The sequence below is a fragment of the Xyrauchen texanus genome, chromosome 20 (genome assembly GCF_025860055.1).
Source record: "Xyrauchen texanus isolate HMW12.3.18 chromosome 20, RBS_HiC_50CHRs, whole genome shotgun sequence".
Lineage (NCBI taxonomy): Eukaryota > Metazoa > Chordata > Actinopteri > Cypriniformes > Catostomidae > Xyrauchen > Xyrauchen texanus.
Window position 1 is genome coordinate 9,832,888 of NC_068295.1, and position 16,068 is coordinate 9,848,955.

At 41.3% G+C, this 16,068-nt stretch overlaps 1 protein-coding gene across 4 annotated transcripts in view; it reads right to left on the reverse strand.

The window, feature by feature from the left end:
* The window catches only part of LOC127661124 (adhesion G protein-coupled receptor B3-like), a 237,222-nt gene that overhangs the window by 89,714 nt on the left and 131,440 nt on the right, over positions 1-16,068 (reverse strand). For all 4 annotated transcript variants that reach the window (XM_052151698.1, XM_052151700.1, XM_052151699.1 and 1 more), the window contains 3 exons: positions 14,751-14,915; positions 13,538-13,639; positions 905-1,011 (listed from right to left, as the gene is read on the reverse strand). In XM_052151698.1, the coding sequence (XP_052007658.1) occupies positions 905-1,011; positions 13,538-13,639; positions 14,751-14,915 (374 nt within the window). The remainder of the gene's footprint in view (positions 1-904; positions 1,012-13,537; positions 13,640-14,750; positions 14,916-16,068) is intronic.

The following is a 16,068-nucleotide window of genomic DNA, read 5'->3' on the forward strand; positions in this document are numbered from 1 at the left end:
ACATCACTTTCCATATCGCTTTCTTCCATTGAACACATAATAAGATATTAGGCTTAAATGTTAGCTTTATCCACTATTCACTTTTAACGCATTTTGTTTCCAAAACAATTAAAGTGAATGGTGACTGAGGCTTTCATTCTGCCTAACATCTACTTTGTGGTCCATGGAAGAAATAAAGTCAAAAAGGTTAGAAATAACAGTGACGGTGAACAAATGATGACAGAATTGCAATTTTTGTGTGGACTATCCCTTTAACATCTAACAAATTACACACTTCACCTTTTATATATGTAACATACCACTAAACAAACAAGCATAAATCACACTAGCATGATGTCATGCTCACTGACTCAAAGAAATAGGCTACAGAATGCAGATAGAAGAGTGTTTGTGCGTGCTTGTGTGCTAAAGTGTGTTGAAAAGCCTTACTTAGCAATAACACAACAACTAGGCATGCATTTAAAGGGATAGTTCACATGAAAGTGAATGGTGACTGAGGCTATCATTCTGCCTAATATCTCCTTTTGAGTTGAGAAGTATCCCTTTAAACATGGCTCAAATAAGAAAAGGAAGTTAAAAACCAAAGAGACTGAAAAAAGAAATTATTGTTGAGCAAGTGTATTCAAAGGAAATGTATATCTAGGAAGGAAATTCGAGAGTCCTCTATTATTGTGGGGTCTCGAAAACTGCAATACTAGCAGTTTAATTTGGCTCTTCAATGATAGCAGTTAATCTTGCAAAGACCTGCACGGTGGCCTGGGGTGCCCGTTGGGGAATTGGGTGGGGTGGGGGGGTGGCTGAGGGATATTGGTGGAAATAGTTTGGGTGATTGTGACGACTGCAGGGGTAATTTATGACTTGTCACAGACAGAAGCCATGCACAGAAAGCTGACGTTGCACCTACTGATTGCTGCAAGTATCTGTATTCATTTGCAATGCATCGAGCATAACTGGGCTGCTCCCAGTAGGCCACCCCACGGTGATCCAGTGAGCAGCGTCGACTAGTGGTGCCTGCATAAAAGAATGAGGGAGAGAAAGAGAGGGATAAAGAGAGAGAAAAATGTATACTTGTTCCTTTTTTTCCCCTTTATCATTTAACCTGCCAGCCCACACATCTTTCAGCAAGAGAAACACAGCCATCACTGTTTCTAAATCACATGTGCTGTACATGTGGGCAAACAAATTCAGTTATGCTCTTTACAGCACAGGTTGTGTCGCAACCCACAAAATGGGTTTATGGTCTGTTCAAAAAACGGGTCGTAGAAAGCTAGGGAAAATTATACTATTTGCAAATACTAAAATACAACAAACCATTTAATCGTGCATGGTTAAGATAGCAAAATAAATCAGCTTGCTAACATTTAAAAGAGAGAAGACATCCCTTTTTTAATGTCATGGCCATGCGTCCAATCAAATTCGACTGTAACTAGGTAGAAGACAAAATGAACAGGTTGCATTACATCCTTGAAATAAAGCTATTTTATAAAGCTTCCCAAGCTATAGGCTACTCATAACCTCAAATAGTAAAACTACAGTCAAGCTACAAACAAAAGGTGGCTTATTACATTGAATCTATTTTAAGATTTAGATATACATTTTCAAGAAAAATATGTGAACCCTTTGGAATTAGCTGGTTTTCTGCATTAAATAGACATAAAATGTGATCAAAGACAAACAAATAGACAAACACAATGTGCTTAAGCTAACAACACACAAAAAATTATAATCTTTCATGTTTTTACTGAACACATCCTATTAAACATTCACAGTGCTGTGGAAAAGTAAGTGAATCCTTAGATTTAATAACTGGTCGATCCTCCTTTGGTTGCAATAACCGTAACCAAGCATTTCTGGTAGCTTTTTACAGACACATTGCGTAACCCTTTCCAGCTTTATGTAAAGCAACAATTCTTGATTATGGGTCTTCTGAGATCTCTTTTTTGCAAGGCACGGTCCACGTCAGCAAATGCTTATTGTCAATAGCAAACTCAAAATGAGTGCTTTTTATAAGTCAAAGTATCTCTAACCCACACCTCCAATCTTGTTTCATTAATTGTATGCCAGGTTTGCAACCTCCTGGTTCTAATTTGCTCTTGTTGGCATCATTAGCCTAGGAATTGACATACTTTTTCCAATGTTTGAATGATATACTAAATATGTGCAAGAACAATACAATAATGTGTGTGTTATTGTTTAAAACAGATTGTATTTGTTCATTATTGTAACTTAGATGAAGATCAAACCACAACATTTAAGACACATTTATACATAAATGCAAGTCATTTCAAAGGATTCACATACTTTTTCTTGCCACTGTATAGCAATTGGATAACATTAATTCTACAATCAGTTCAGAATTCAATAATATCATCTATTATTTATATATGTGATTAGTGTGGCATTCCCTTACAATAATTAAATATGGTTTTACTACAGTAACCATTGTTTAAAGGGGTCATGAAGTGCAATTGTTAATAGTTTTATTATCTTCTGTGAGGTCCACTGATAATGTCATGGAAGTTTTTTTTTTTTTTGCACCAGAACAGCCACAATTTATTAATACAGTATTTGATAATTTTCTACCCTGTTTTTGGCCCTCTGTCTGAAATGCTCAGTTTTGACCTAAGCGCCTCCTTAAAACTTCAACGTAAACGCCAACTGTTCCGATTGGCTAACATTATGCAGCCACTCAAATTCAGCAAACTCAATCGGAAGAACATTATAAAACAAAATTGCAGGGTTTACACATAACGCACATCCATGTGTTATGTGGAGGCCATGCCATCTGTTGCAGGGCTCCCTGTTCTTCTGTTCTATTCTATTCTATTCTATTTGCAAAAGGAATGTTTGGAGGTCTAAAATTTCTAGATTGTATTGACACACTAAAGCTGAAGATATAAATAACCATCTTAAAACAAATGTTTTAGTGAGAAATCTTATGTGCCTAAGACTTTTCACAGTACTGTACATAGTCCAAAGGATGGTGAAATTATGTACATACATACTGAAGGCGCAATGAGGCACACATCACCGGAAACACACCAAAATGGTCGAAGACATCCATTGTCAAAGACGTCCTATGTTTACATATACCAACAATTAAAAATAGCGCATGTGGTCGAAAGAACGTGTCCATGAAGTATAGCATGGCACAGGTAACAGCTGAATGAGAGAACTGCTTCTTCCTTTCAGAGTTGTAACTTGACATCACATCTTTTAAAAGCAGCACGAGATATGTATATCAAGTGGTCAAAGATGTCTGTCTAGTGCATTAATATATTCAAAAATAATCCAAAATAGTCACCTGAGGTGTTATGTTAGGAATAGCTAGCCACAGTAGGTCTGCTTTCTTGACTTGAATTGCACGCCAGTGGGTGGGGCCAAGGGTGCGATGATGCATTTTGTGGGATATACAGATGAGCAATGTGTCATGACGTCACAAACTGATGAGACATTTCAGCAGGGTGGCAATTATAAATGCTCTTTTTAGACTGGGGAGGAAGTTTTGAGTTCTGAAATGTACAGTATGTTTTTACAGTACAGTTACCTTATATGTATAAATGTCAAGGAATATGTTATTCTCATTTCATGACCCCTTTAACCATGGTATTTTTCATAAAAGCATAGTAACCACAAATTTAACCAAAGTTACAACAGACATGGTTACTACAATATTATTATAGTAAAACCATTATTACTATACGAATTCTACAGTATAACTGCAATAAAGCCATGTTTAAATTGAGCATGGTTAAATTGATCACGGGTTGTTTGGTTCCACCAAACACCCCCCAAAAAACTAAAAAAACTAAAAAAAACATGGTTACTACAAAAGTAATATACAGTAGTAAAACCAAGGTAAATTTTAGGGGTTAAAGAAATAGAGTGACATCATCAAAATGAACATAAATGTATACTTGTGTATACTAAACTAATATACATTAATAAAACTAGAAAACACCTACTGGAAATATAGTGATAAACAGCAGCATTTAACAAAATATTTTGCTTAAAAAAAATTAAACCAGGACTTCTGGTAAAGTCCCTTAAAGGGTGGTCAAGGCTTAAGTTAATGAACAATTTCTGTGGAAGTTTTGTGACAATACAGCTACTGGTTAGAAAATTAAGCTCATTACTTAAAATTGGTAGCATTGCTACTTTTAGTTAACTACTCCCCAACACCGTTGGGCCTATGCAGTGATATGAATACATTTGAGTTTGATGTGGAAAAGTTTGAATTCAAGGCACTTTTTTGTATGATTAACAGTTTTGGCACTCTGCTGAGTCACCACTTGATGGTGGGTCCTAATAAAAAACAATTTGGGTCCTGAAGCAAAACCAATTAAGAACCACAGCTTTAAAGAGTAGGTCATAATTCCCTCTCATAGAATAATAATGTTAACCTACATGGGCTGTCATGCAAGGATTAGACTTTTTGTTTTTGGTTATTGCGAACGAAACCCTGCAACCTGCGATATCAACAAGATTGTCGCCCACACTTGTAAGCCACGAATAAACAAACATAAACAAAATCACATACGTACACAATTCCAAACAAAATTCCTCGCCTCCAACCGTCAGAGCGTATCCAACACATTTTGTCACATCTTGCGCACCTCGCTGTTAGATCAACCATCCACCACGCACACTCCACTCACAGTCTCTCTTATCAGCTCTCAGTCAAGCACAGTTCCATCGCCTGCTACCCAGCCAACATCGTAACGTACACTCAGCCCACCTGAGATGCAGCTGCAGCCAGAGTACCTGCCCCCAAGCTGAGTCATCCATGCAGGGACAGCATGCTCACAGATCACGGAAAACCCCCCACAGAGCTGGATTAAAGCACCCATCCTCAGATCTCACCATTAAAACCCACACGGCACCACTGAGGGGCCAAACAAGATTTAATCTCATACACATACACACAAAGATCACACAAATCTCATGCAATCAGAAACACTCAAAAATGGGACAAGGCAAAAGAGAAAAGTTCTTGTTTCCTCATGCAAATTCCAGCATGATTTTAAAGGGGTCATGTCATACTTTTTTCACTATTCAATTTTTCACTTGTTCCACTTATACATTTATAATTGTTTTTATTATTATTATTATTATTATTGTTATTTAGTTTTCCTATCCATATTCCTCTCTCTCTCTCTCTCTCTCTCTCTCTCTGACCTTTAGAATTAAATGTGCCATTTTTTTGCTTCCATGGCTTTAAGGAACACCTGACTCACAAAACAAAATCTTCCCCTATACTTCAAAAACAGCCTATTTGCAAAGCCTTGATAACAATGTGACATAATCACCATGAACACAAAACAATCCACATGGGAATTGGCCATTCAGTGTTAAAATTCTACTTGTTTCTTCTGAGGATATGTGGAGTGGAATGTGTTACACACAGTATGCAACAGCACACGATTTAACATTAATTTCAATTGAACTCTCATCATTAGTTTTTCTACCATTAAAAAACAAAATAAAATTATGTAGTACACTGGCAGTCAAAAGTTTGGAATAATGTACATATTTTTGCTCTTATGGAAAGAAATTGGTACTTTTATTCACAATCAAGTGGCATTCAACTGATCACAATGTATAGTCAAGACATTAATAATGTGAAAAATAAAGAAAAAAAAACATTCAGAACTTCCTAAACTACTTCAAAGAGTTCTCATGAAAAAAATCCTTCACATGCAGCAATACGAGTTTTGCAGATCCTTGGCATTCTAGGTGTCAGTCTGTCTAGATACACAGGTGACATTTCACACCACGCTTCCTGTAGCACTTGCCATAGATGTGACCTCTCACGCACCTTACAGTCTAGCTGATCCCATAAAAGCTCAATGGGGTTCAGATCCATAACACTCTTTTCCAATTATCTGTTGTCCAATGTCTGTGTTTCTTTGCCCACTCTAACCATTTCCTTTTGTTTTTCTGTTTCAAAAGTGGCTTCTTCTTTGCAATTCATCCCATAAGGCCTTCACCCCTGAGTTTTCTTTTACTGTTGTACATGAAACGTCTCGGGTTATGACTATAACCCTTGTTCCCTGAGAAGGGAACGAGACACTGCGTCGTTGAAAACGACTCTTTGGGGAACGCTCCTTAGAGTGCGCCTCTGAATTATGAATGAAACTATTCCAATCTTGATTGGTGTTGCGTCATGACGTAACATGTGACGGCATAACCGGATGCATAAAAGTGACGCCGGTACACACACACATTAGCCTAGCGATGAAGCAAGCCGCTCTCAGGCATTGAGGGGCATGGCAGGATGACGCAGTGTCTCGTTCCCTTCTCAGGGAACAAGGGTTATAGTCATAACCCGAGACGTTCCCTTCCGAGGGAACTCGCGACTGCGTCGTTGAAAACGACTCTTTGGGGAACGAATGCCCACTAGGCCACGCACCGAAAAAAGGCCTGCCCTAGAGTGAAACTGAACTCAGGCACTCAACTAGGACGAGAGCACACGTGCGCCAGGCGTACTAGGGAGGTGCAGACTATAAAACCTGATGAAAGTGTGCGGGGTAGCCCAACCGGCTGCCTCACAGATCTCCTGGAGGGGCACTCCCGATAAGAGAGCCCTAGAGGACGCCATGCCTCTAGTTGAATGAGCCCTTATGGCCAAGGGTGAAGGCAAATTGCGCACCTGTAGGCCGAGATAATAGCCTGAACAATCCAATTACTAATGGTTTGTTTCAAGGCAGGGAGCCCCTTCTTAGGTGACCCAAAACACACTAACAGTTGGTCCGACCTCCTCCAAGAAGAGGACCTCTCGAGGTAAATGACCAAAGCTCTGACAGGGCAGAGCAAATGGAGCCTCTCTTCTTCTGCCGACACATGAGGTGGAGGATGAAAAGCCTGCAGGACCGTGGACCGTGCGCGTTAGAAGGCACCTTAGGCACATAGCCAGGTCTCGGGTGCAGAATGGCTTTAACTCCGCCAGGGTCAAACTCCAAGCAAGCTGGTGTTACTGCCAGGGCTTGAAGATCTCCCACCCTCTTTAGAGAGGTAATAGCTAAGAAAAAGCCATCTTGAACGTCAGGTCCTTGGGCGAAGCCGACTGAAGGGGTCCGAAGGGGGCCAGGGATAACCCTTCGAGAACCACCGCCAGGTCCCAGGCAGGAACCCTGGACCTGGTTGTCGGTCTCATCCTCCATGTACCACGGAGAAAACGAATGACCAGCTGGTGCCTCCCCAGAGGCCCATCACTCAGTGGTGCATGGAAAGCCGAAATGGCAGCCACGTACACCTTAAGTGTGGAAGGGAGAGACCCGCAGAGAAACGATTTTGAAGAAACTCCAGAACTGAAGCCACCGGGCAGTTAACTGGATCTAATTCATGTTCTCTACACCAAGTGGAGAACACATTCCACTTGAGGCCATATAATCTCCTAGTAGACGGAGCCCTAGAGCCAAGTATGGTTTCAACCACCCCCGCTGATAGACCAGCATTTAGGTACTGAACCCCTCAGGGGCCAGACCCACAGTTTCCACAGCTCTGGACGAGGGTGGAAAACTGTGCCCCCTGCCTGAGACAACAGATCCCTCCTCAGAGGAATCTGCCGTGGCGGAGCTATCAGGAGTGAAATTATGTCTGAGAACCATACTCGGGCCGGCCACATCGGAGCAACCAAAAGTAGACTGATGCCCTCTTGGCGGACCCTTTCCAGGACTCCCGGGAGCAGAGCGATCGGGGAAATGCGTGACAGGCGAGGCCTCGGCCAGGCCTGTACCATGGCATCCAACCCCAGTTGGGCTGGATGTGAGAGGAAGAACCAAAGTGGACAGTGGGACGTCCCTCGAGACGCGGATAGATCCACTTCTGATGGTCCAAATTTGTCCCTTATCGACTTCACCACCTCTGGATGAAGTCTCCATTCCCCGGGCCTCAGCCCCTGCCTCGACAGGATGTCTGCTCCCTGATTCTGAACCCCCGGAACATACATTGCTCTGATAGACAGTATTTTCCCTTGGGACCAAAGAATTATCTGATGCGCCAGTCTGCACAGAGGGCGCGATCCGAGTCCCCCTTGTTGGTTCAGATAAGCTACCACTGATGTATTGTCCGAACGTACTAGGACATGGTAACCTTAGATGTCTGGAAGGAAGCTCCTCAGAGCCCTGAACACAGCCAACATCTCTAGACAGTTTATGTGCCAAGAATGATGATGGTCCTGCCACAGACCCCTGGCAAAGCGGCCGTCCATGACCGCGCCCCAGCCAGTGAGGGAGGCGTCTGTCGAAATGGTTTTCCGGCGACATGACGCTCCCAACACTGGCCCTTGGGACAGGAACCAAGGTTTCTTCCATATTAGCAGAGAACGAAGGCATCTGCGCGTTACTCTGATTATACGAAATGGATTCCCCTTGGGGGAAAACCCCTTGGCTTTCAGCCACCACTGGAGGGGCCTCATGTGTAGAAGGCCCAAAGGTATAATGTTGGATGCCGCTGCCATGAGGCCCAGCAGTCTTTGAAACTGCTTTACAGTGATGGCCTGGCCTAGTTTTAACCCGGACACCATCGCCAGAACGGACTCGATACGTGCAGGAGACATGCGTGCCTGCATCGTAACCGAGTCCCACACAACACCCAGAAACGTTGTGCACTGGGATGGTTGTAACACACTCTTTTTTGTGTTGAGTCTCAACCCCAAACTTCGAATATGGCCAAGGACGACATCTCGATGCCGAACCGCCATTTCTCGAGACTGGGCCAGAATGAGCCAGTCATCGATAAAATTCAGTATGCGGATGCTCTGAAGTCTCAGAGGAGCAGGAGCTGCATCCATACATTTGGTGAATGTGCGGGGAGAGAGTGCTAGGCCGAACGGAAGAAACGTTCGGCCTAGCAAAGAACCGTTCGGTAAGCTTCGCCCCCGAAAGCGAACCTCAGGAACCTCCTGTGACATGGAAGGATGGGTACATGAAAATAGGCGTCTTTTAGATCTATCGTGACAAACCAGTCCTCGGATCTGATCTGACTCACGATGACAGGAATGGTAAGCATTTTGAACCTGAACCTGAACCTCCTCAAAGGCCGGTTCAAAACTCTGAGATCTAAAATCAGCCTCAACCCCCCATCCTTTTTTGGAACTATAAAGTACCGGCTGTAAAGACCGGACTCCCTGTCTGAATGAGGAACACGTTCTATGGCCTCCTTCAGCAGCAGAGATTGCACTTCTTGTTCCATCACCTGAGCCTGCTCCGGAACCACTGTAGTCTGCACCACCCCAGAGAATTTGGGGGGGGGGCGGTGCCCGAACTGCAGTCTGTACCCTGATTTTATTATATGCAGGACCCATGCAGATATGTTGGGAAGATGATTCCATGCCTCTACAAAATCTACTAAGGGAACCAGCCTCTCGAGGCTGGTCTCGGGTGTTTTTCGAGCACTGTTCTCGACTTCCTGAAGCGAGATACCGGCAGGATTTAGTCGATACAGTCCTTGTGACCACAACTGATGTGTGTTTTTTTTTTTTTGGAAATTGATGTGGCCCGAAGCGTCAGAGACGGCGGGAACCGACACCGATTTCCTGAGGACTCGGGGGGGGGGGGGGGCAGCCCTCCGAGGTTCTACCACCTCGGTAGGACCTCTTTCGGGAAACCATTTGTCATAATGTGTCCCGTAGAGATCAAGGGGAGATGGTAGATAGGCTCAGGACTCAGATATCATCCCAAAGAGGATTTTTATTAAAGGCCAGTGGAGTAGTAGGGGTGTACGAACTCTCAGTGAAGTGTCACAGAAACAATTCCAAAATTAAACCAAAAAAATATATATTTACCAAAAATAAACATACACTGGACTCAGTGCAAAAACCTCGGAGGGGGGGACAGCCCTCCGAGGTTCTACCACCTCGGTAGGACCTCTTTCCCGAAGCTTCAACTAAGGGAACCAGCCTCTCGACTTCCTGAAGCGGGAAACCGGCAGGATTTAGTCGATACGGTTCTTGTGACCACAATTGATGCTTGTTGGGTTTTTTTATTTTTTTTTGTATTTTTTTTATTTATTTATTTTTTTTGACACGAACGGCACGGTGTGCGTTCGCTGGAAATTGATGTGGCCCGAAGCGTCAGAGACGGCGGAAACCAACACCGATTGTGTGCGGCCATGTAAGCCCTACTTATTAAAGCAGATGTATCTCTGCAGGGCTTACTAGGCAGCGCCGGGTTTTAGCCCATATCCCGTGCCCCCAAAACATCGTCTGTAATCAAACACTGGGGCTGGAGATACGGGACGAATGCGGTTTACCCCACGATCTCGTTTTAGATATCTTTGTGGAGATCGGGAAAACGGCAAACCCCGGCGCTGAGGTTTTGATCTGTGCCGCAGGAAACGCACGTCTAATTTGCTTTCAACTTGCGTTCCCTGCTCATTTTGTGGCCAGCTGATATTCAGTCTGGCCACGCACGCGTCACAACCTCAATCAGCTCCTCATAAGCTTGGCCAAAAACTGGCGTGCTTGGCTCACGGTCGTCCGCGATCGATGCTGAGCATATCCACTTCCTCGGAAGCAGTGAGCTCAAGCAACGGGACCTGATCATGGGCAGAAGAAGCGCGACGCGGGCTTCTGCACCACTCACAGTAGGCTCGGGATCCTCAAACGAAGAATGAGAACGTGCCGCAGCAGTCTCATTCTCATCTGCAAAATCCGCTGCGAACCCCACGATTTCAATCGCCGCGCTGCCTCAACAGACGCGGGACCAAAACCGTGGGGAACGCAAGCCTGACCGTGCTCATCAAAGCACGCCAACCGGAGCGCAGCACTCTCATGGGTAGTGCTTCACAACTTTCACAGGCAGATCCCTCGAGAGCTGCCTGTGCGTGCTGCGCTCCCAAACAGTTCACACATAAAGCGTGCGTGTCCCTACACGTAATGAAACGAGGGCAGGGGTGCATGCACTTCTTGAACTGTTTGGTGGCCATAATATTTTTAAATCGGACAAACAACACCAAATAAGACAAACAATTTCAACATAGAGCGCTTGCTGACGAGCGAAAGCTGATGTGTGTGTGTACCGGCGTCACTTTTATGCATCCGGTTATGCCGTCACATGTTACGTCATGACGCAACACCAATCAAGATTGGAATAGTTTCATTCATAATTCAGAGGCGAACGCTAAGGTGCGTTCCCCAAAGAGTCGTTTTCAACGACGCAGTGCGAGTTCCCTCGGAAGGGAACTGGTATTGAGTGGGTAGAATTCAATGAAGCTGTCAGCTGAGGACATGTGAGGCGTATATTTCTAAAACTAGAGTCTCTGATGCACGTATGCTCTTGTTTAGTTGTACATCTGGTTTTCCACATCTCTTTCTGTCCTTGTTAGAGTCAGTTGTCCTTTGTCTTTGAAGACTGTAGTGTACACCTTTGTAAGAAATCTTCAGTTTTTTGGCAGTTTCAATCAATGTATAACCTTCATTCCTCAAAACACTGATTGACTGATGAGTTTGTAGAGAATGTTGTTTCTTTTTTGCCATTTTTGACCTAATATTGAACTTAAGACATGCCAGTTTATTGCATACTGTGGCAACTCAAAAACAAATACAAAGACAATGTTAAGCTTCATTTAAAAAACCAAATAGCTCTCAACTGTGTTTGAGATAATGGCAAGTGATTTTCTAGTACCAAATTTGTAATTTAGCATGATTACTCAAGGATAAGGTGTTGGAGTGATGGGTGCTGGAAATGGGGCCTGTCTAAATTTTATCAAAAATGACTTTCTTCAAATAGTGATGGTGCTGTTTTTAACATCATATATATATATATATATATATATAAGTTGTGATCAGTTGAATGCCACTTTGGTGATATAAAGTACCAATTTACTTCAGAAACAGCTAAATCTGTACATTATTCCAATCTTTTGGCCGCCAGTGTATATCTTATTAAAGTATCTTAATATTTATTATTACAAAGCCTTGTGTTGTTCCAAACCTGTATGACTCTCTTTCTTTTGTGGAAATGAAGATGTAAGCAAAATGCAATGAAAGTCTATGTTGAATCTCTGTAGGTCCATACAATGCAAGTGAATTGTGGTCAGAAATGTGAAGTTCCACAAAGCATAGAAAGGCAGCATAAAAGTAATCAAAAAGACTCCAGTGGATAAATCCATACTGTCAGAAGTGTGGGTGAGAAACAGATCAATATGTATGCACTTTTTTGCTACAAATTATCCTCACTGCCCAGTAGGTGGCGATATTCACCGATAATGCGAATTACCAAAAACAAAAGAATAATAACGTGAAAGTACAGATTTATAGAAAAAAAGGACACACATATCGATCTGTTTCTGATCCACACATATATCGATTCTGAAGATCTAGATTTAACTACTGGAATCGTACAGTGCTTATAGTTTTGTTCCTTTTAGTAATTATTGTACTGTCCCTTACTTTTTGCACATGTTTCCATGTGCACTTTATGTAGGAATGTTATTTAGTCTGTGTAGTCTCATGTGGTTCTGTGTTTGTCCTATGATGTTTTATGTAGCACAATGGTCCTGGAGGAACGGTGTCTTGTTTCGCTGTGTACTGTAGTAACTGTATATGGTTGAACGAAAATAAAAAACACTTGACTTGACTTACTTTTATGCTGACTTCATATGCTTTTTGGACCTTCAAAGATCTGGTCACATTAACTTGCATTATATGGACCAACAGAAGAATGAAAGTCCTATGGGTTTGGAACAACTTGAAGGTGAGTAAATAACAAAATGTTTATATTTATGGGAACAATCCCTTTAATATATCCACTGACAACAATAAAACTATAGTTAAACACAATGTCACACACAAACACATTTGTAATCAGTCTCTGCTTGGCTAGTTCCAGTTGCACCAAGCGGCTTGCGGTTATCTCTGGCGTCTGTGGTGCATCTTTCAGTCTCTTTCAAATACACTATATGGAATGGCATAACATCTTCACAACAGGAGAGTGGTGCCACAGTCCTGAGATATCAGGAGGATAATAGAAGCACGACTGAGAACAACACAACACTGAGAACTTCTGCCATTCTCAGACCACAATTAGTACGACTCAAACCAGCAATCTTAGAGAAAAAGCAACCGGTCCAAGGAAAGAGAGAGAGAAAGAGACCTGGAGCCACTATATCTTGCTGAAAGAACGCACTCTCGTTTTTTGCTTTCCCTCAATATTTCATCTGCACCGCAGAAAGCTGCCTCGCAAAGCTGTTGACAAAATGCTGTAGGGTTCCATGGTATGCAAATGACAACAATCTCAAGGTACACACAGCATAAACCATTAAAACGCATTCACAGTGTAGCTGAACACACTCGTCAGAAACATTTGTCATCGTAGCCTTTTGAATTTATGAATAATTTCAACTCCACTGAAATAAATGCACTGCTAGAGAAAAGCACAATAAAAAAGTTGTGTTCTTTTTATTTCTTTGAAAGTGACTGTGACGGGCTTCTATTCTTTATTTGTGTCTTTGTGTGTGTGTGTGATTTGGTGCATTGTCTGATCGCCTGTACAGTTTAGCTGTTTCTGTTACTGACTGTCATGGCATTTCTTACCTGTGGCGTTGGGTGGACACCTGTTGAAGGCCAGTTCCCCAGAGGGAGTTCTTCTCCACAGCATAGACACGGCATAGTCTTCTGGACAGATTTCATAAGGAGCTGTGGTTCAGGAAAAAAAACACATACATTTAGACATAAGTTTATAAGAATGTTTTTTTACAACCTGGTCTCATAGAATCACATGAATATATTAACATTTTTGAAAAATGATTTTTATGTGGCTTGTTTTTTGTATCTCAGCACTTTCCTGGCGAAATGAACACTAGAGTTGGAACAACAACAACTTTTATTCCCTTTCAAATGATGATTACAGCAGATTATCAGTTCATATACTCTTACTTTTTGTCCTGTTCCTCACACAATGCTATCTTATGACATATGAACACTTTTACTATAGTGCATAACTTGTAAGGCGATATATTATAACATTTGCATTACATAAACAACTATAATTATTCCAAATGAATTGTTGATTAAATTGTGTGGCAGCACATCTGACAGGGCAAATTAATATATGTAAATATATATATATATATATATATATATATATATATATATATATATATATATATATATATATATACACACACACACAGAGTTTTGTGTTCCTTGCCACAGTTGCCTTCAACTTGCTCACAGGGGTTCTAAATACAATAATTATTCAATTATTTAATTTCTATACAAAGCTTACAATAATATTTAATCAAGCTACACAATGATAACTATTATAAGAATGATAAGATATTACAGTTTCATTTTTTTGTTAATGCATGATTTCCTGTAAAGCTGCTTTAAATTTATGTGTGATGTGAAAAGCGCTATACAAATAAAACTGACTTGACTTGACTATTGGTGTGAGTGTACATGTAACATACATATGTATAAACAGTATTATGCATAAATACATCTAAGCATAGCCACCATTTCCATAGAGTTTCTGTTTCTTTTGCATGGGAATAACATTCCATAATTTATGTGACATAAACATCAATTACTGGCCAACATTTTGGTGACCACCTTTACTCCCCTCGATGGAACATATAGATACAGTGTACAATCATTATTTCTCACATGAATAGTGATGCAGTGCAAAAACGTACATGGTTCTCTGAACGTAAAAGATGATTATCCCCGCAGCCGTCTCTCATTCACCCCTTTCATCCCATTCTAACATAATTGACTCTTGGTTCTCAATTATCTACAGGGTTACCTGGGCAACGCTGCTCACTGCATCTGCGGACCTCCTCCCCGCTACCATCGCATGGTTGCCCCGTGACCGCCAGCCCCTGGCACAAACGCACCCTCCTCTGCCAACCACCGTCACAGGACTTAGAACACCCACTCCATGGTGCCCAGGCGTTCCACTGACCATTAGCTATAGATAGATAGATAGAAAGATAGATGTACAAAGTGTCAGTACATATTTAAATAGATTGTAAACACCTGAGCGGGGGTTAGTTTGGGATATCTGTTTGAATTATCTTATCCTATTTATCTTCTTTTACATTCTAGCTTTCATAATAATCATCCCTTTTAAAGTAATATCAAGATTAAACCTTTATGTGGATATGAACTCTTGAACGGTTTTTTAACCGACCTCTGTGAAAGCTCAAGACAATTACAAGAAATGTAGTTTGGAACATTATAAAATATACTCATGAAAAAAAAGGGCCTGAGCATTAAAATCAACCAGTTGCTTAGAGGCTCGTCACGTTGAAATGATCTGCAACATCCCGAGATGCCATAAAATTTAAATCCCTTTATTTAATAAATAAAATAATTCCCAAGATATTTTCAATGATCAGATATTTGCCTCTGCTTTAATAGCATGAGGGTGTCCTGCAACAGGGATAATAATTTGTTCTCACTTTGCCAGTCCTGGAACACATTTTATGATACAGTTTTAAAAGGCTCTGGGATATTTTACGGGCATTTAATTAATGGCATAAAATGTTGAATCTTGGAATTGGAAAGGAAAAAATAGAAAAGGCAGATGTACCCCTCAGCTGTGCTATAAATCATATGTGAGAGGGGGTATATTCACCTGTAGACCACCATTCACATGTACTGAATGTACTTTCTGTTCAAGGACACATTTAAGTTAACATTAAGACTATGTGGGGGACGGTGAAAAGTTACTCAGAAATCAATAAATAAATAGGGGTCAAACCATATAAAAGCACTGGGAGATATGCGGCCTCTCTTTAAACTACATGGCTTTATATAAATTCTTTAATCAAAAAACCTCAATAAAAGTGTCAAACACATCTTGGAGATGATGTTTTAATATTCCAGTTCAAAGAAGGCTCAATATCTGATGGCGTGCAAGCCATATATTCTTAAATAATATTCTTACCACTGAAATAGAAACAATTCTTATAATTTCAGTCTATATTTGATCATATTTATATGTTATGATAAAATGTACAAGTTTATCATATTTATAATTTGTATAATATTTATAATGAAATCAAGCCATATCTGAAAGTGATTTCTTGTGAAACAAAATAAATATGATGCTGCGCTAT